The sequence below is a fragment of the Dryobates pubescens genome, chromosome 10 (assembly GCF_014839835.1).
Source record: "Dryobates pubescens isolate bDryPub1 chromosome 10, bDryPub1.pri, whole genome shotgun sequence".
NCBI classification, from domain to species: domain Eukaryota; kingdom Metazoa; phylum Chordata; class Aves; order Piciformes; family Picidae; genus Dryobates; species Dryobates pubescens.
The window spans coordinates 27808071-27828966 of NC_071621.1; the positions used below are offsets into that span (position 1 = coordinate 27808071).

The 20896-nt window shown below is 41.2% G+C and overlaps 1 protein-coding gene across 4 annotated transcripts in view; it reads right to left on the bottom strand.

The window, feature by feature from the left end:
• Window positions 1-306: 306 nt before the first annotated feature.
• Window positions 307-20896, bottom strand: part of ELMOD1 (ELMO domain containing 1) — a 32738-nt gene continuing 12148 nt past the window's right edge. For 2 of the 4 annotated variants that reach the window (XM_054164656.1, XM_054164658.1), the window contains exons 2-11: window positions 20547-20692; window positions 20370-20398; window positions 19055-19152; window positions 12626-12755; window positions 9366-9499; window positions 7492-7560; window positions 7154-7177; window positions 5377-5427; window positions 3306-3439; window positions 307-1322 (exon numbers count right to left, since the gene is read on the bottom strand). In XM_054164656.1, coding sequence (XP_054020631.1) covers window positions 1150-1322; window positions 3306-3439; window positions 5377-5427; window positions 7154-7177; window positions 7492-7560; window positions 9366-9499; window positions 12626-12755; window positions 19055-19152; window positions 20370-20398; window positions 20547-20692 — 988 coding nt within the window. In that variant the 3' untranslated portion in view covers window positions 307-1149. Of the gene's footprint in view, window positions 1323-3305; window positions 3440-5376; window positions 5428-7153; window positions 7178-7491; window positions 7561-9365; window positions 9500-12625; window positions 12756-19054; window positions 19153-20369; window positions 20399-20546; window positions 20711-20896 lie in introns of all 4 variants that reach the window. The other 2 variants (XM_054164655.1, XM_054164657.1) reach the window with 2 other exon arrangements.

A 20896-nucleotide genomic window follows, 5' to 3' on the forward strand; every position in this document is an offset into this window, starting at 1 on the left:
ATTGATTGCTTAGAAGGTAAAAAATTACCATGGGTATGAAATGCCATGGTAGATGCTGTTCAATATACTACACAATCTTAGTGTCAGACACTTTGACTCATTTCTGCTTTTAGAAAAAAAAGGCAATTTGCCATTTTAAGGTTTGGATTTTTTCTTCATAAGTAATCTGGGAAACTCAAGTGGTTTTGCTCTAAACCTTCTAACCAATTATTTCTCCCAGTTGTCAGGAACTCAACTGAGAACCAAAGCAACGTTTTTCAATAGTTTAAACAAAAAAGAGAAAGAAAGAAAAAGGAAACAAAAAAAAAAAGATTTTTGTCCCCCTGAATTCACCAAGCACAATGTGACCAAATCACGCTGCCTTCCAACATGTGACACAAAATCCCAACCCCTGTATATTCAAAGGATTGTGCAGGAATTTAGACCACGCTTCAGCACGGTGGCGTTGGCGACGACAGCCCGATGACAATTTTTGGCCCCTGCCAGTATCCAGTAGTTGTGAGTGTGTTTGCAGTTCACTGTGAATGTGTTAGCATCACCAGACCATTTGGTATTCATGCAGCTGTGTCCGATAGCAATTCGGCATAAACTCCTCTCACTGCAACTTGTACCTCATAAGCCTCATTAATTCTGCATTAAGCATATAATGTCTGCATGGAGAAAATTGGACTTTAATGTGTTTGCCTGCATCAGATTAAATTACACACATTATCTTCTAGATGAGGCCCAAACACAGAGTTCGCTTGAAATGCCAGTAGTTGTCTTGAAACATACCAAGAAGTTAAAAAGCTTTCACAATACGAGATCCAGCTACTTATTCCACATATACAAAAACACAGCTAGAGAAATACAGTTCAGTTGTCAATGCTGAGTTATGAGGAAAGTCTAAAAAAATAGAAAAAACCTCTGATACTTGGACATCAATTCAGAATGTAACACTGCATAATGGGGCAATATGGGCACCCATTCGAAATGAGAAATCCCCACCAAGAGGAGCAGAAGGGGATCTAGTACGTGTGACAAAGTAGATGGATACTGCACCAAAAACATGCATACAATCGCCATGGTCATTCAGTATGCTAGTGATGGTCTAAAGAGTGATCTAACACAAGAGTGAGATGGTGTTTCCAAATAAAATTGAATGAGAAACTACATATTGATTAAACTTTCTGACGCAGCAAAATGAGGGCACAGAGCCATCTCTGGGTTCTGGAGCTGTTTCAAGATTCGCTTATGAAACTTCTCTCTGACGCGGTTGAACTCCATTATGTCCAGCGGATCCTCTTCGATCCAGAATTTGTGGAATTCATGCATTAAGTAGCCTGCACCATAAAAAAAAAGAGAAGTAGAAGAAATGAGCACAGTGTGTGAAGACCACATACAAAATTAGAAAGAAACCTGCACTTAACAGTCATGATTTACCCAGAGAATCCTGACCAGTGAGGTTTGATACCTCATAACACTGTGCAGATACAAGACAACCCACTTTGGATAAAAGAAAAATGGTGAATGTTATACACTGGCAGAACTTATCACAAGATATACAAGAAGCCACTTGTGTTGATGTATGCATACATGAACTAAAATATGAAACTGATGAGAACAGAAGAGAATAGAACAGAACAGAATAGAATTAACCAGGTTGGAAAAGACCTTTGAGATCATCGAGTCCATGCATTGCTTGTGCAGTCAGAGAAAGCAAGAGAGCCCAAAAGCAGTGGGCCAAGCACAACTCTCCATTTCATATGTATTGCCATAGTCTGAAGGAGCAGAAGGGTGCAGATGAGGTAATATAGGGGATCAGCATTCAGAAGGTGTTTCTCTACCAGCAAGGCTGATGGCTGGGCAATATAATTTTGACTTTCTGGTTCAGTCAGACAGCCTGCAGGCATTTAACATAGCCTAATAAGGTGTGAGTTTGAAGGAAATTTGAAGGAAACATAGGATGACTGGGGCAGGGAGAGGAGACAAACTGCAAAAGCGTAAGTGCAGGGATTTGTCAGACTCAAACAGATAATCTCTGGGTGAATCATCTTTGCTCCAGGAAGGTTTGTCTGTTGATGCTTTCTCTACAATAAAGTCCATTTGATAACCTCAAGTTTTTCCCTAGGATGGCAGGCAGAGTATGCAGGATCAGTCGCAACTTTTACTGGCCCATTACTACACCAGAGACCTGTGCAAGTTTTATCCCACTTCATAATTCATACCTTTACGGGCTATGGAGGGAAGAGCTATCAAAATCAGCTCTCCTTCCAGTGTTGTCATGATGGACTGGTCGTGTTGATCAGCAGACATATCAACTGTACCAGACACATCCATTCACTAGGCCACAGGCATGTTAGAAATGTGACAAACAGAGCAACCCCTCCAATGAACAAATCATGTGAAGATGCATGAGTGAATATTTAAGTAGATACTTATTCTATGTATTATCTATCTATTTTCACTTGTCCAGCCATTGACCTCCAAGGACAAAAGCCTAGCAGCTAAACCATCCAGATTTCCTACCAGTCAGTCTATTTAAGGCAGAAACCCAGAAACCATCATAAAGGGGAGAGCTCCAATACAGTATGATAACTGCCCATATAAGATTTAGGGTGAATGAGTCTTGTTCTGAAAAGGCTATACTATTTCATGAAAGAGATGCACAGGACACTAGTAACTGTTATTTATGCTTTGAAACAATAAGAAAATACCAGATGCAGAACAAAATAATGTTACCTAAATAGCCAAACTTTAGGAAAAACCCCAACCAAACAGACAAACAAAACCAAGCCAATCAAACCCCAAACAATAGAGACACCAAAACCACTCTGCAATTGTTATAAACATGCAGACCAGTACATTTTTACTTCTTGTTATCAGTTTCTTGCCTATACAGTGAAAAATATTGGAAGCGTTGCTCCTACCATGAAAGGATGCACAGCATGTCATGCTATAGAAGAGATGCTCACCTACAGGGGAAAGGACTGGGAAAGCATTATTTTGAGGGGGGACCACTCTACTGAAAGGTGGAGGACAACACTTAAATGTAGATACAAATGTACTAAGTCAGTTGGATTCATTCAGGCACTTGGTAATATTTTATTTTATTGGGGGTTTTTAGGAGTTTTGTCTCATTTTTACCCCTTGGTTTGGTCGGGCATCCATCACAACTAAGAACTGAATACAAGCATCCTAGAAACGAGAGAGCAAGACCAGCATACCCCCTGGGCTGAGTCAGTGGAGACCTTTTTTTTAAGTATGAGTAGCACAAGGTGTCAGCAGGAGTACAAACCCTGTGTTTCCCAACCCTTGTCACTTACAGAACGTCTGCTGAAAGTGAGTTAGTGTTGGTGCTTCTGGAGCAACGTTGTAGAAATGGGTCTTCAGAGCTCCACTCACAAGCAGGTTGTACGCAAGGTCTGTTATGTTAATGCCCACGATAGCAAAAGAATAGCTGTAAGAGAAAGAAGCAGCAGTATTTGTGGAGTTTGTCTTCTTTCAGTGTATTACAGGACACACAGATGACACTGCAGATTTTGCGTGCTACTGAGGTGCATTAATTCCCTTCTTCATGAGCTTCTAAGGGTGAGAGGGGGGTGGGGAAACAAGAAAAACATTTATCCTGCCTGCTCTGTACACTCTAGTAGCAGTGCTTCCTTTATAGAATAGAATAGAATTAACCAGGTTGGAAAAGACCTTCAAGATCATCAAGTCCAACCTATTATCCAACACCATCTAATCAACTAAACCATGGCCTCATCCAGTCTCTTCTTAAACACTTCCAGTGATGGTGACTCCACCACCTCCCTGGGCAGCACATTCCAATGGCCAATCACTCCTGTGAAGAATTTCTTCCTAACATCTAGCCTAAACGTCCCCCTTGAGATTGTCCTCTTGTTCTGGTGCTGGTTGCCTGGGAGAAGAGATTAACCCCCACCTGGCTACAGCCTCCCTTCAGGTAGCTGTAGAGAGCAATAAGGTCTCCTCTGAGCCTCCTCTTCTCCAGGCTAAGCAACCTCAGTTCTCTCAGCCTCTCCTCACAGGGCTTGTGCTCCAGCCGCCTCACCAGTTTTGTTGCCCTTCTCTGGACATGTGCCAGCAACTCAAAATTGAAGGGCCCAGAACTTGACACAGTACTCAAGGTGTGGCCTAAAACCAGGGCCAGCATTTTCAGTAGAGCAGCATAGATTTGTTCCTACAGAATAAGAACAAGCCCAAGCATGCCTCTGATGCAGGGCAAGCACTCCACACGATGGTTGTGTCTGCAAGGTGACCCATCATTTGCCCCACTGGAGCGTGTTACCCACAGTTAAGAACATTAGGTTTCAACAATGACTTCTAGGAAGACATTCAGCTGTTTAAAAAGCCTGTGAAAATGATCCCCCTGAGTCATCACCAGCCTCTTCCTAACAGAGAACTAGATACACAAGCCAAAACCCAAGCAAAAACCTAAATCAGAGCATGCTGGTGACAGAAATAAGAAAATGAGACTCATGAACCAAACTCCTGTCCTGCTAAGAGATATCAACAAGCACAGTATAGTTAAGCACCACAGAACTCAGAAACTGAGTTATTTATGAGTCTGTTGCATCAAGAACTTGACATTTCTGGCAGTGACTATTTCCCAAGAAAATATATAATATCCAACACTGACATTCAGTGATAAAAGCAAACTTGTTTAGCTATTCAGCAATTATTTGTTTTCCTCTCCTGTAAACAGAACTGTCTTATGTAGACTGTCATGGGCATTTTTTTTCAATTATCTCCATCAAGCAAACCAAAATACTTTCCTTTTCTTTAACCTTTGATGTATTTCAGGTGGTGGTGGTGGGGAAAGTCTAGAATTTAATGGCGAGTTTCACAGAAAAATGAAACACGAGCATTAAAACATATTACTGACTTTCAAATGCACGTGCAGTTCCATACTCATGAATAATGCAGCAACAGCAAACTCACTGCTTAAGGAAAAAAACCAACACCCCCCCCAAAAAAATCACACACACAAAACCCCAACCACCTCACCACTATTTTTCTCCCTATTATACTTTTCTGAAAGCAGATCAGAACCTGTCTCTGCCAGTAAGAAGTGAGACTCGATCACATTATGTGTTAAGAAGTATTAAACTGATATTCATCACTGCACTATTCATAGTATATAGAGAAAGGGTCTCTGTGCTACATCTTTTTAAAGTCATTTTCCCTAATTCTTACTTCCAAACTGTTTTTCCTGTAATCTTTGATCAAAATCAAAGTGTGGTTAAGACAATAGCTGTTAGCCTGCACACGGACATTTCCTTTAAAAAGTAACCAGGAAGCAGCTTTTTCCTCTCAAATCAGCATCATTGTTAGCTGTTGGGTTTGTGACAACTTTAGAAAGCTCTTTAAACTTACCCAATGGCCTTATCAAACTTTTTCTTCTCCCACTCGGCTTTGCTGAGGTGGCTGAGGAAACAAATAAGTAAATAATTACAATCCAGATATTGCCAAGTATTGTTATCTGGCAAGCATTTTCTTTCAGTTGCTTTTGTATTGTAACATTGACTGAACACAGTCAATTACCTCCATTGATAAGGCTAATCACATTTAACTCTACATCTAATCTAATGGATTGATGTAAAAGGCACTGGAAATGAGCAACTGGCTTTTCATAGCATTGTTGATAAACTTGTCTCATCATTATGAAGTATGCACCTATGTCAGTGCTCTCAGTAAAAGCCAGTTGTTATCTGCACTGACTGCAAAGATGACCCACATCATTTGAGTCTGCACCACACAAAAAGTTGAAAAGATTGCATTCCTTTTAAGTAATCAAAGACAGGTTTAGCCTTTTGTGTTTTCAAAGATATATCTAACACTCATCACTAAAGACATGAGTTACCTGACGTAGCAAACACGAAAGATACTCCTCTAACTGAAAGTTTTATGTCCAGCCAAGTTAGAAACCACTCAACAGCCAAAAATAAGGAACATTATTTCCCACTATTCAGCATAACCCAGAGCTTTTCAAGGACACAGAAGCTTTCTTCCTTTAAGCAATATTAGTTAGGGAACAGATTAATTTCAGGCTACACTTCTGCTGTTCAACAACATTTTTATTTACAAGAGCTCTGTGATCCAGCCAGTCAGCTGACACTCTACTAAGCAGGTTTTAATCTACTCAAATGAAGAAAGTTTGGCAGAAACCATGGCCTGCATTTATCATCAGCTGAAAGCAGCCAAAGAAGCAACCCTAACGGGTGCTATACACCTCTACATGCCTGTGGGAATTTTGCCCTGGTTAAGTCAGGTAGAAACTTGCAAGCTTTAGATCCCAAATTCTAGGCAGCCATTTGTGAAAGTGTTGTAAATATAGTATTTTAAAATTGTTGTCATTGAGTATTCAAGATGATAATAGGCTCATACCTATCCTGACCTTAGTGTTAAGAGATGGCATGCATGAGGACATACTTCACCTCCTAAAAGGCTTAGTATACAGGAATATATCAGTCTTCACCTGTTTGCTAAAATCTTAACCATCTTTGTAAGCTGTGGCAGAACATCATTAAAAAAAACTCAAGCAAACACTGAAAAATGAAGGTGGCACATGTAGGATGTGGACAAGCAATACAGTTCATCAGAAGCAGAAGTTACACTGATCATGATCACATCAGAATCTAGGATGGCTGCTAGGTAACCACACCAGGAAGGACACCATGGGCACCAGCCAGCAGAATCTACCTTTCAATGAATGCCCTTTCAAAGGATTGAAATTGCATGGGCTCACACAGCACTCCATGACTCCTCAGCTGTGCTAACAAGTCCTGGGCCTAGACAACATGTGATTATCAAGTCAGTCACAGCTGTTGTGACCATAGTGGCACTGCTCAAGATTTTTTTCCCCATAGGTGAAATTCGCTCAAGTTCCTTAAGCCTGGTACTAAAAAGGTCTAAAATACAGTGCTTTGGCAGCATCAGACAAGGTTGGTTTCATTCTTTATACACAAGCATGGTCAGATAGACCCAGTGTTGCACCACTAGCTACACCTGAGTTAATTTTACAGAATGGAACATGGAAACCTTGGTGAAGCAACAAAGACTTTCACTTTATAAGATGCAGAAGTGCAGTATGGTTTGATCTTCATTTACATGTAGGTTCCCATAAAACCAAGAGAAATGAAAAAAAAAATACCTTAGTTCCTTCTTAGTGACTTCCCTTCATTATGAAAAGAAAAAAAAAAAAAGAATTAAAAGAAAGGCAAATAAAAATACAAAAGCACTTGAAATTAGAAGTATAAACAAACCCATCTAACACTAAGTGTAACTATTTCCAAGATTCAGTAAGTTTACCTCTCAGACTTGGTCAGTTTTCAGGATCAGTACTTGAAAACAGGTATCACGTGGCAACACCCAAACATATGCCCAAACAAAGGAAAAGAATAAAGCCAAAACAAAACCCCAGCCCCCTCCCCCAAACACCAGCCAGCATAGCACTCTCTTTAAGTTACTTTTTCTGGTCTCAGGCATTACCTGTATTTAGGATGAAGCGAGTCAGAGAGAACCTGCAGGGCTACCTCAGTGTCCCATTCAGCAAAATACCTGCAGACATATATATTTGGGGTTGTTACAGAAACAGAACATAAAAAGCATCTTAACGGTCCATACACACCATTTTAAAGGTCACTACACGTGTTATGCAACATGAGTAGCACTTAACATGGTAAATTCATTAAGCGAGCATACACACCCCCAAAATGAAAGATGAAAGCAGCTTCAAGTAATGAATGCAATCCCCTAAGTGCTTAGTGAATGTGCATTACCAGAGTCCCCTTCCTACCCATCCTGCAGTAAATTGTTGCTTATCACTAGAGCATTTTGGCTGTTGGGCTCAAGAGAAAGCAGTCCAGGCTTCTTGACCTGGCATATTCATTAAGCGATGTAAGAATCACCATAGGAAACTGAGTGAAATACATGGCAGGGATTCATCTCCAATGGAAGCTCAAAGCCAGAGTCAAGAGTCTAGGTTGTCACCTGAATTTTGCTAGACATACAGACATACAGAAAGTGGATGATTTATGTCTTCCAACCTGTAAAAGCTGAAAATACTACTCTTTGCCCTCATAGGAAGAGGTTTATTTTACCAAATGTTTCCAAGTTACATAACTTTACCTGCATTAGATACACGGGCTGGAGGAAATGACAGGCATTGATCAGTTCCCAAATTAGCAACAACAGATGTGGTACTAACACCTAGTGTGTGACGCAGGAAGGAAGAATGATGCCAAATCGCTGATTAATTCTGAGTATCAACAGAAAAAAGTAGCCATTTGTGGTGGTTTGAGCCTTAACTGGCACTTAAGGGCTCAGATGGGGGCAAGGCTGAGAATCCCGCTCCCCCCTCCTCCCTCCCAACAGAGAGGAAAAAGAAAGGGAAGGATCAAATCCACCAAGAAATAATTTGGAGTTGGCTTGGACATAGAGAGGTAAAGAGTTTTCTTTAAACTATATATATATATATTCTATTTTATTTTATATATATATATATACATAAAACAATAACAGGTGAGGTTCACAAGGGCAAGGAATGAGGATGGATGGGATGAAAAGAAAACCCCCAAGAATACAAAACCAGACTCTCTTTGAAGAGGCATGGAGGCAGCAAGAAGGATCAGGCCTGACCATGTGGCAGAGGAGCAGGAAGGCAGCTGCAGTAGCGCTCGTCCAGGAAGGCAGGAGCCAAAAAGAGAGCTAATGGCTGCAGTGTCCTCTCTTTTATACCCTAGCTGGGCAGGGAGTGGGGAGTGGAACAGACTCAGTTTCCCAGGGGGAAAATGCCCTGTAGGAAGGGCAAAGCACTCACAAGTCCTTCCCCACCTTGTTTTCAGGATGGGCATTAACCCATCACACCATTCAACTACAGAAGTCTGCCATCAGTGGCTGCATTTCAAGTGTTTTGCCTAAGAATTCAGCATGAAATTCCCATACAAGAAAGCTGAGCAGTAACATAACCCTCCCACCCACACAATTCCAGGGTATTTTGTACAAGGAGAGCTAGATAGTAGTGAAAATATGCTTTCCAGTTTCTTTCTTATAGGAAGAGACTGCTAACTTACTGTGCCAGAGAAACTTAAGAGAGGGGGGAAAAAAGGAAGAAGAAAAAACTGCTTAGCAGTTTAGCAAGTGGTATTACTGAGTTAAATTAGGAACACTGGAAGAAAGGAGGTACTGCTGAAAAGAGATGTCCTCCAAAAAATTGGGGCAGCAAAGAAAGTACTTCACATTTTTAATATGAAGTCCCTAACACTTACAAAAGAAATTATTCCCACATGCTAAGAATCTACAAGTAACGTGGTTTTCAATGACTTCAGACACACATAAACCCTTCTACGGAGGAATATACTTACACCAAGTTATATAAGCCCAGGAGACCCATCCCTCTAAAGTCTGTTTTAGGATCGTCACCTTGGAAACCAATTTCACACCACTGCTTCGAAATCCGAGCTTTCAGTGGTGAATTGGGCTTCAAGCATTTCCACAACTAGGAAGATTACAGGTAAAAGATAATTAAACTTCCACACATTGGCATGGCTTTTTCTTTTTTTTTTTCCCCCCAAACCAAGTTAAGTTCTGATGTAACATCACAGCATTGCTATCTCAGCAACCCAAATATGAAACCAAATTATATTCCTGGGGGGTGAAGAGGGTGGGAAGTAAATCCAAAACCTCTCTTCAGCACTGCAGATGTTTCAGCCCTACAAGGCCCTTCTGACCTCATTGGCAGCTGCTGTAACATCTCACAAAAGGACTTCTCTTGTCCCTGCTTTGTGCACCAAACTGGCTCCTGCTTCCATAAGCACAGAGAATGGCCTGGAATTTGTTTGTAAGTCACTGACAGAGTCTCAGGCAAACTGCCTCCAGGTCCCTGAGGCTCTGCAGCAATCTTTTCTCCATCATCTTTTGCAAATCTCTGGAAGGGTTATAAATTAAGAGTGCTGACTTGGCTACCACAGTGCTGAAAAGCAAATCAGATAACATTGAAGAAAAAAAATTCCATACAAGAACAGCAGTTGCCACCTTCCTATTTAATTAAGGAGTGAATCATTCATTGATCTCAGATTGAAAAAAAAACCCAACTAAAAAGGCGAGGCAGATCCTCAGCTGGAATAAATCCACTTAGCTGTATGGGTCCAATGACTTTAGCACCAAAATTTCATGTTGCTAGGCACCCAAAAGCAGCCTAAATTGACATGCTTGACAAATGCACACACCTCGTGGCATATCACAAGCTCACCCCCTCTGATTTCTTAATACACTTTGGGTGTTCTCCATAGGCTGTGAGTTGGTAAGGCCCCAAGGAACACATTTAGACAAAGCCTACCCAAAGGAAGAAGCTGTAGGCAGATTTCCCAGCATTTTTTTTTTCATGTTAGCAATTTTAACTGCATTAAAATTAAGTGCCTTAAGAAGGTTAAAGCTCTAATGATTACACTCCATAATGACTACATAAAGCATCATTTTTAAAATCATATTTGCCATCTTTGTTGTTCATCCATCAATGGTAAATAGAGTAGTATTCATTAGTTCAGTCACACTAAATTAATCTTTCTCTCATTCATAAAGTGCTTTGCTGTTAAACATGAATAAATGATAGACGTTAGGAACTCCAATTACCCGTTGCAGAGATCACATAACAGAATACCTAGAAGAAATGAAAACCAGTTGGCCTATTCTTCCCCAGCTTGGGCTGGAAACAGAATTAAACTCTTGGACATGTTGGCATTTGACATGAGAATTCACAAAAGCAAAACCCCTCCTGTAAACAAGTGCTAATACACAGGTTACACTGGGCACAGATGGTGAAACTGATACTTTCTTCAGCATTATGGATTTACAGCATAAGCTGCGTTGTTTAATGACCCCTCAGACAGTTTCAGTTCTGCTTTTATTCTCATGAAGTTATGTTATTAAGCACTTACACATCATTGCTGACATGATACTCAAGAGCATCTAAAAATCAGACTGTTGTCCTCATAGGCTGGGAAGGAGACCACAGACAGCTCCTCACCCGTGATCCAATTTTCAGACCCAATTTCTTGTAGATGTCCAATGTGTTTAGAAATGTTTTTTTTCTGGAGCCAAAGGCTCTCCTCAAACCATCAACAAGGTACCTGGTATTTTCAGGGACCAGCACTGTAGTTTGGTACCTAGATCTCCCACCTCCAAGACATGTGCATCCTTGCTTGGGTAAACCTGTGTGTCCTTTTAGATGAAGTCTATTCTACCCACAAAAATGAGCACATTGAGCATGTTTATGCATATGAGACTATTTGGCTGCACAGAGGCAGGACTTGAAAAGAAGAAGTCCATCTGCACCATCCTACCTGGTGGCTAGACCACTCCTTCAAGGGACAGCTCTGGATTTGGACAGCTCCTTCATGAAACTCCCACCTCCCAGCAAGGAAGCAACCTTAAAGACAAGTTTCTGGACACTTACAGGAATTTCTGGACCATTTGAGGCATTCTTCAGAAATAGTTATTTGCATCCATAAGTGTTTATATAAGATGTCACTAGGACTTTTGGGAGTACCTGAATGCCCAAGTTACTAAGGTAAAATTTCCAGAAGCTCCCACAGTAACTTGTGTAAAGCACTACACTTCAAGCTAGAGCATGGAAGGCAGCTTTACCATCACGTGCTGCAAACCCCCCTGGATGTGCAGCAGAAGCTCAGGTAGCATTGAAATTCTCAATACATATATATTTTTAATGCATTTCAAATTATCCAGAGAGGTGGTGTGTTTTTACAAATTACCTGCAAATTCTGTAAGAAGGCATTCTGTTTATAGATAAGCTACTTATTGTTAGTCTGTGTTTCCTGCCATTTCTCTGAAGCACCTTGCATTAGCTACGGTCAGAAACAGGATCAGAAGAAATATTAGGACTCGCTTCTACACTACCTTGAACCCTCTTTATTATCTCCAAAATGCTTTTCTAACATAAGAGCTCTGTAGCTCTCCCTCTGCTTATGGCTGCAAAATCATCTTCCTGAAAAAATACCTTTTTTTTTTCAATACATCTGCTCCAGTGCAAGGCTTTCCTGAAAGCATGGAGTAAGTAAAAGCCAGTTGGCATGGTTTTCATCACTCTGTATGTGTTATCTAAAGAGTGGTTTCATTTTGTTTTCATCTGAAAATGGATTTGGTAAATATAATGTGTAAGTCATAATCTCCAGCCTTCCATCCCACACAATGAAGTTTGCCATGGGGATACACAGACAATGTCTTCAAAAAACACAAGAAACAGAAGGGAAAAAAACCCTTTTATTCTGGTTAAGAGAGAAAAATATCCTTCTCATGCTGAAGAAAGGTGTACAGAAGTAAGACATAGGGCTATTTTTCCAGAGCTGTTATCAGCAGTACAAGCTGGGTATCCAGTGCTTACAGTCCAGCTAAGGGACATGCATTTATCAACCAGGGAGCCAGCTGCTTGCTTGCAAGGTGTTACACCCAGACCAGATTAATAAGCTCTATAGTCTTATCTTAAAAACTGGTACACCATGGAGGAAGGCAGCAATACCTCTTGATGTTTTCAAGAGGTCTATAAACCAGGCTGTTTGGAGCTGACCTGGATAAAGGATGTCCCTCTAAGCACTTCTTCAGCACCTACCTTCAGAAGCATTTCCTCATGTTGCGGATTCTCTGAATCATAGGGCTCTCTGCGCAGCTTTTCAACCTCTGCAATCAGATTTCTGTACCCCACAATCTGCAGCAAGCATGCCTGAAGAGACACCCCCAACCTGAGGGGGCAGGGAAGGAGAACAACGCGATTATATGTAGCCGTGAAACAGCACCACTGAGCACATACCTGGTTAATTCACCTGAGTAATGTTACACCAACGAATTGACAGTCTGACACTTTAATTACAATGGGAGAATTTCCAAGAGATCAATATTACATTAAACAAGGTCTTGTGAAATGCATGGTCTCGGCTGAGGGAGCTGGGGTTGCTTAGCCTGGAGAAGAGGAGGCTCAGAGGAGACCTTATTGCTGTCTACAGCTATCTGAAGGGAGGTTGTAACCAGGTGGGGGCTGGTCTCTTCTCCCAGGCAACCAGCACCAGAACAAGAGGACAAAGTCTCAAGCTGCACCAGGGGAGGTTTAGGCTGGATGTTAGGAAGAAATTCTTCTCAGAAGGAGTGTTTTTCCGTTGGAATGTGCTGCCCAGGGAAGTGGTGGAGTCACCATCACTGGAGGTGTTTAAGAACAGACTGGATGAGGCACTTGGTGCCATGGTTTAGTTGATTAGATGGTATTGGGTGATAGGTTGGACTTGATGATCTTGAAGGTCTTTTCCAACCTGGTTAATTCTATTCTACTCTATTTTTACTTCTGTTCTGTTCTGTTCTGTTCTATTCTATTCTATTCTATTCTATTCTATTCTATTCTACTCTCCTCTACTCTACCCTACCCTATCCTACCCTATCCTATCCTATCCTATCCTATCCTATCCTATCCTATCCTATCCTATCCTATCCTATCCTATCCTATCCTATCCTATGCAGCACTTTCCTTAGATGTTAAAACTGGGGATTTTTGAAGACTTTTGAACAGTGAATTTTCACACTGAAATCTCGTCCTAACTATATGCAGCAGCGCTGAATGCACTGAATGCCTGCAACAAGCACATCACTGAATCTTTCCTCTCATTCAAATGACAGCTTTTCACACAATGCCCTGAGACCAGAAATGTGAATGTAAAAAGGGGTGAGGGGAAGGGGAAACTCGGCAAAAAGCTGAAAAATATTATTTTTCCAATCCATACCACAAAAACTAGCATAAAAAGGACTGAAACCCAAAGGTGATATAGTTCAAAGATCTGCCTCCAGGCAGCATTTTTTCAGTCTCATGTTAAGAGCCATCATAATGGCTCTCTCTCCATTGTAACAAAAAAATGTACATTTCCTCATGCTCATTAAAAAACCAACAAATCACCAAAAAAAGAACCCCAACACAACCCCCAAATCCCTAACCCCCTCACCAAACATGTGGCTTCCAAGGCTTTAAATAACAACAGCTTATTCAGTTTTAGGCTAAGGTTTTATTATATAAAATACAAGTTATGCAGTCCACAACTGCCATGCTTGTAAGAATAGTTTAAAAAGGACAGAAATCCAAAGGTGACATAGTTCAAAGATCTGCTTCTAGGCAACATTTTTTTTGGTCTCATGTTAAGAGTCATCATAATGGCTCTCTTTTCGTTGTAACAAAAATTGCAACTGCCATGCTTGTAAGAATATTTAATGCTATATGGGAATAAATTCATACAATTTTAACAATGCCTGAAATTATCTGAGTGCCTACCATGAATTTGGAGGGCACAGCTAAATCTGTATCTTCACTCCTCTGTGGAACACAGCCCGCACCGATATTAAGCTGTCCAGGTTCCTCATCTGCCTTGTTTGGTATACTGAACCATTTTGTTTATTCCATAATACTGTTCAATTTTCTGAGCAGAAGGATTTTCACTGCTTATCTTTTGAGATTAGTCTACAGAATCAGAGATGTCACCATCAGTTCATTTCTCTCTTTGCAATTTCATGCTTTTTATGGCAAGAACCTTTTCAGAATAAACTATGCAGTGTGCTCCCTCCTTTGCTGTTTTTTTGTTTGTTTGGGTTTTGTTGTTGTTTTGGGGGGGGGGTTATTTATTTTTTATTATATATTTTTTTACATGCTTCACCTGCTCTACCCTACAGTTCCACACAAAGGCTGCATTTCAAAGAAAGCTGAAAAGCCTGACAAGGCTGCATGTGAATTGCTGTAATGCATCGCTAAAGCACAGCCGCGATGTTTTTAACTACTCTATAACCTCAAAGTGGTTTAGAGCAGAACACTACAGGCAGTGGCAAAGCAGAATAATTTTACACTAAAAAAAAAAATCCAAACAACAAAATATCTTTAAGTTCCAAATTGCACAGAAACATACACAAAGCAAGTCACGTTTGCACTTTATCGGTAAAGCCAGTTGAATGTTCTATGCAGTGTTACTTGGTGGGGGTGTGTGGTGTTGTTTTGGGGTTTTTTTATTGATTTATTTAATTTAGTATTTATTTATTTTATTATCATTATTATTATTTTTTACATGCTTCACCTGCTCTACCCTGCAGTTTCACACAAAGGCTGCATTGCAAAGAAAGCTGACAAGCCTGATAAGGCTGCATGTGAATTGCTGTAATGCATCGCTAAACCACAGCCATGATGTTTTTAACTACTCTATTACCTCAGAGCAGTGCAGAGCAGAACACTACAGGCAGTGGCAAAGCAGAATGATTTTACATTATGAAATCCAGACAACAAAATATTTGTAAGTTCCAAATTGCACAAAACCATACACAAAGCAAGTCACGTTTGCACTTCAGCAATAAAGCCAGTTGAATGTTCCATGCAATGTTATTTGGTGGGGGAGGTGTGTAGTGGGAGTTGTGGAATTATTTCCTGCATTCTCCTTTTCACAGAATCACAGGAACATTCAGGTTGCAAAAGACCCTCAGGATCATCAAGTCCAACTGATAACCCTGCTCTTCAAAGCTCACCTCTAAACCAGATCCCCAAGCACCACATCCAACCTTTAAACACATCCAGGGCTGATGACTCAGCCACCTCCCTGGGCAGCACATTCCAATGCCTAATGTGAAAATTTTGTTCCTAATGTCCAGTCTAAACCTACCCAGCTGTAGTTTGAGGTCATTCCCTCTTGTTCTATCACTAATTACCTGGGAGAAGAGACTAGCACCAGCCTCTCTACAATGTCCTTTCAGGTAGTTGTAGAGAGCAATGAGGTCTCCCCTCAGCCTCCTCTTTTCCAAACTAAACAGCTCAGCTCCCTCAGTCACTCCTCATAAGATTTATTCTCCATTAAGCTTTTGCTTTCCCCCTTGCCAAGCAGAGGATGTGGGTGAGCTGCTGATGCCCCACATCAGCAGCTGTTCCTGTGTTGGCAGTGGCAGTTCTCAGGGCAGGGAAGCAATCTGCCCAGGCTTGCACTCAGCTCTAGGTGCTCTACCAGATGGAGGTTAGTCCAAAACTGTGAGTATATCACGGATTGCTTCCATAGTTAATGTAGACTGCACATGCCACCACCTGGTTATTCAACCTACTTCTCCCACCACTAAACACACACTTATCTCAGAGGTATTGACAAAGGGAAATTACTGTGGCCACTTCTTCCTCTTCAGGTCACAGCAACCCATAGCTTTCAAGAACAGCTCAGTGCAAACACCCCTGGGATGCTAGTTCAGCTTTGCAAAGCTCTTACATTAGCTAAAATGACTACATACAGATTTGTAGAAACACATATACTATGACACATGTCCCATTGTCCTTACCCCAGGAGATTTCAAGCCTCTAGTATGCAAGAGAAGGCTAGAGCTTCTGAAAAAAGACAGCTTGGATGCAGGCATTTTACGCATTCAAGAGTAGGCAAGCCACTGGCTTCTCCTCAGTCCTCTCTAAAGAAACATCTGACCTGCTTTTGATGAAATTTCTGCAGAAAGCTTTAGTATAGGATAAATGGCTCGTGTAAAACAGCATCTGTACTGAATAGTTTAGCAGAACAATGATCTATTTAATGTAAGGAGCCATTCAATGGCAAAGTGTGTTTCTATGTTTGTTGCACCATCTTGCACATCCCAAGGCCCACGTTCCTCATTGTTTTGAAATGGTTCTTCAACAACAGTGTGTTCAGCTCTGGTGTCCTCAACACAAGGAGGACATGGAATGGGTCCAGAGGAGGGCCATGAAAATGATCAGGGGGATGCAACACCTCTCCTATGAGGACAGGCTGAGTGAGCTGGAGTTGGTCAGCCTGGAGAAGACTCCTGGGGGACCTAATAGCAACCTGCCAGTACCTGAAAGGGGGCTACAAGAAGGCTGAAAAAGGACTGTTTACAAAGGCCTGTGGTGATAGTACCAGAGGCAATGGTTTGAAATTAGAGAAGAGTAGATTTAAGTTGGACATTAGGAGGAAGTTCTTTACCATGAGAGTAGTGGAACATTGGAACAGGTTTCCCAGGGAGGTGATTGGGGCCGCATTCTTGGAGATATTCAAGGTCAGGCTTGACTGGGCTCTGGACAACCTGATCTAATGTAGGATGCCCCTGCTAACTGCAGGGGCCTGGACTTTGGAGGTCCTTTCCAACCCAAACCATTCTATCATTCTGCGAGTGGGGATGAAGATATGAAGATGAAAGACTCAGTCCTGGAAAATGTTGAATGAAAGGGTTCTAGTCCAAAAATAATGAAGCTTTTGTTCTCTGTTGAGCATGTGAACACCACTGGGTTTGGTTTTTGTTTGGTTGGGTTTTGCTGGTTTTGTTTGGGTTTTTTTTGTTTTGTGCCATGGGTTTTTTTTGCTTAATATCAGGACCAGATCACTCAAAATGTAACTTAAGATTTGGGTGCCTGATTCAAGCAAGCAGAAATCATTTGCACCGCTGCTCACTCTCTGTCTTCTGAACGACAGCATTTTTTCAGAGGCTAAAGGCAATGCCATGGGAAGAATCAGGTGGTGATCTCCAGTGTAATATAAAATTCTATTTAAATAAATTCTCTACTTCTTCTTTTAATTATTCCACCCAGTTACCCAACACTGAGAAGTGAGTACTTGACTCAGCCTGATTGCTAATGCTGCAGTTACTGATGTCCACAGGCCAGGCTTTCAACTGTGCGCATTTACGCAGCGCAGTTTTTCCTCACATGCCACCTTCACTAATTATGCCACCAGTGGCTTTTTCTGACTTTCAGCTATCAACATCCTGTGCACTATGAAAATTTCAGAGCTGTGGAATTCTTGACAGATGGGAAGCCTCTCAGTAGCCAAAGCCTGAAGCAGCTGCTCCTTCCCCACACTCCCTCTGAGGGTTATGTAGGCAAGGTCCAGTGAAGAGACACCCCTGGAAAAGTTCTGTGCAAACTCAGAACTTCACAGGGCTTCTCATCTATAAGGTTCATACATTCTCTTTGTTTTGTTCCCCTTCATTTGTTCCCTTCTCTAATGGCTGGGTTACTGTTTTTTTCAGTCTGGATGGACAATGGTCAAGTCCACAATAGTCATCTCTCAAGTTAGAGAGACATCTAGTGATCATTCCTTTCTGATCAGTGAAGCCTTATTTTATGACTACTCAGTTACTGTACTTTTCACTGAAAGCATAGGGCTGGGAGGTCATTGCTATAATGAGAAACCCCCCCCCAAAAAAAAACCAAACCAAAAACTATTTTTCCAACTAAGTCTTTGAGTTTTGGTATTCCATCAAGACCTTGAGACCACCTTACCCATTGATGCTGCTGATCACTTAAAAGAAGAGCAGCCATCAATTTATGGATGGCTATTTTGGCTTATGTACATCAATTTCAAGTTTGGGAAGAGGAGTAAACCTCACACCAATCACCTGGATAATATAATCCTTAACATTTCTCCCACTGATGCCTGACCTAGGCCATCTTGTGACTTAAGCTAGGGGCTGAAAGGTTAGACAAGCAGAAAATTGTTATCATTTACTCTTACAACATGTGACTGTAAATGTAATGGCTTGTTGTCAATCCATTCCTGTCTCTGACGTCTTGCAGCATTTAAAGAATATAATCTACATTGTATTGTTAAAATTTGTGTTTGGGTAAGTAAAGGCAGGTTTAAAATGTAACCCAGTATGCTGGTTATATCAGTTAGAATGTGATAATTCCTTCCCTACTCAAAAAGGCCACATACAGCCTTGCTAAGAAGCCGTCACTGTCACTGCCAGGATCACCTGCTTTGGTGGTATTTTATCCCTGGGGAAGTGGCCCCCATAAATCAATGCATCGACAATACACTATGACAGTGTGATTCAGGACTTGCCTGTTACAGTCATGGTAAAAGATCATTCATTTTTTCCATCAGCTTTTTGACAGCAAAGCTTAAGTTGGGAGTTTTATACTGAGAGACAGAATTCATCTTCCAGCTGTGTGTCACAACAGCTATGGAGCACCAGTTCTCCATGGAGCTAAGCACTGAAGAAATCAATAATTCCTATTTGTTTTGTAAGGGAACTGAGAACTTACTGTGGATTTACATCTGGATTAATCCTTTTCAGCTGCATGATGTCATCTATAGTTTTTTCAATAGCATCAGGGTGCACACTTACTGAAGTTTGCAGCCGCTAAAAAGAGGTTTTAAACACATGTTAAATTTTAGGGAAGCTATTATTCAATTCAAGGTAACAATGGTGAATTTGATACCCCAAACCTTCTAGGTTAAGAGCCCAGAAATCCCATCTCAATATATAGAAACACACACCCACCCACACACATATACACACCCACCCTCCACTTTCTAGTCTTTTCAACATTGCTGACTAGTTTCAGAGCACTGTAAGAATGTGAGTCACTTTGCCATGCTCTTGTACCCAGTCTATGGCATTTCTGTGGTGGGTGCTAGTGAAGATGATCTGCACTGGGCCCTTGATCAAAAGGTAGCTTCATACCATCCACCTAATTACACTGGAATTGCTAGCCTTCATTTGACATCCCTTCTCCCAACGTGTTGCAGAAGCACAGCAAAACAGTTTCCTTTCCCTTGCGTGTCATTGTACTGTAGGAATGCTCCTGGAAGTTCAGCATGCAAAAAAATCAACATGACCTCCAAAAAAACCCCAAGAGGTGGAACTCCCTGGTGGTATGTCTCAAAACTACACAAGTGCTTTAAATGCAAGCTTTTAAGTAAGATTCTGCCTTTCTGTTTGTGCTAGAAGAACATTTGGAAGCATTATGCTGAACAAGGAGCCGTGTGACATCAGTTTTTCTAATGCTGAGGTAAGCTTTTCAACATCACCAATTCTCATGCCAAAGAGAAATGAGCAGCTGGACGATGCTATTTAACACACACAAAAATGCTTTGTAAGAAGAATTAATATTAGCACAATCAGTGCTACAGTGAAAGGATGACAGAGGCTCTTCTCCATTAATGTGTTTAAAAAGAAAGCAGTGATCAAAGCTCTCTGGACTATCTAGATACTGCTGCCTTCAGCCTCTTTTATCCATGCTTTTGACAAAAAACCTGAGGTGTAAAGTGTGTAAGTGACTGACTGCAGGCTACAGAACTGTTAAGGCAGGGTAAGGAATGAAGCTATATGACCCCAAATTACAACACATAATTTCATCAGTGACACAGCATGCCTGTCCCTGGAGCATGGGATGCTCCCTGACTTCTGCAAGCTAACCTGTGTATTGTGGAACCAAGACCCTCTGCAGTAGAAGGCAGCTTTGACACAAAATTGTATCAAATCTTAACATGATTTAGTGTGAGCAAACAGCAGATTGAACAAGCCAACTGCACAGGATACCACAAAAAAGGTGAATGATGAGATCTTTTACTCACCTTACTTTTTGAACCTTTCAGTGATGCCTCTGCAAGAAAGCACATCAGACAAGCCAAGATTATATTGGATTCAATGAACAATTTGTTTACATGTAAGAATGAAGTCACACTATTGTGGGACTTTCTGCACATGCAGAAAGGTACAAAAGCATGCAGAAGGAAGGAATCTGCAGTTACCTATTTTCATAGTTCTGGCAGCTCCAGGTTTGGTGTTGTAACAGATCCTTTGCAATTCACATTGACCTGTTAGTTTCCTGACCACAAATTTCAGGCAGCGCCACAAGCATTTGCAGTAGAAGTACAGGCATACCTGGACAAACATCCTGCCAAAAAGAAGAAGCCTGAAAATAAGTCTTGAGCAAAGTTTGTTTCAACAAGGCCACCACCCAAGCAGAAGGTACTTGCTCACCCCAAATTCCCATTGGCTAAGGGCACCTTGAAAGCAAAAGCAGCACTCATACCGCAAATGTTTATCCTGGTAAGTCTTAAATCAGTCTTTTTAACCTTAACCACCACCACAAACCAAC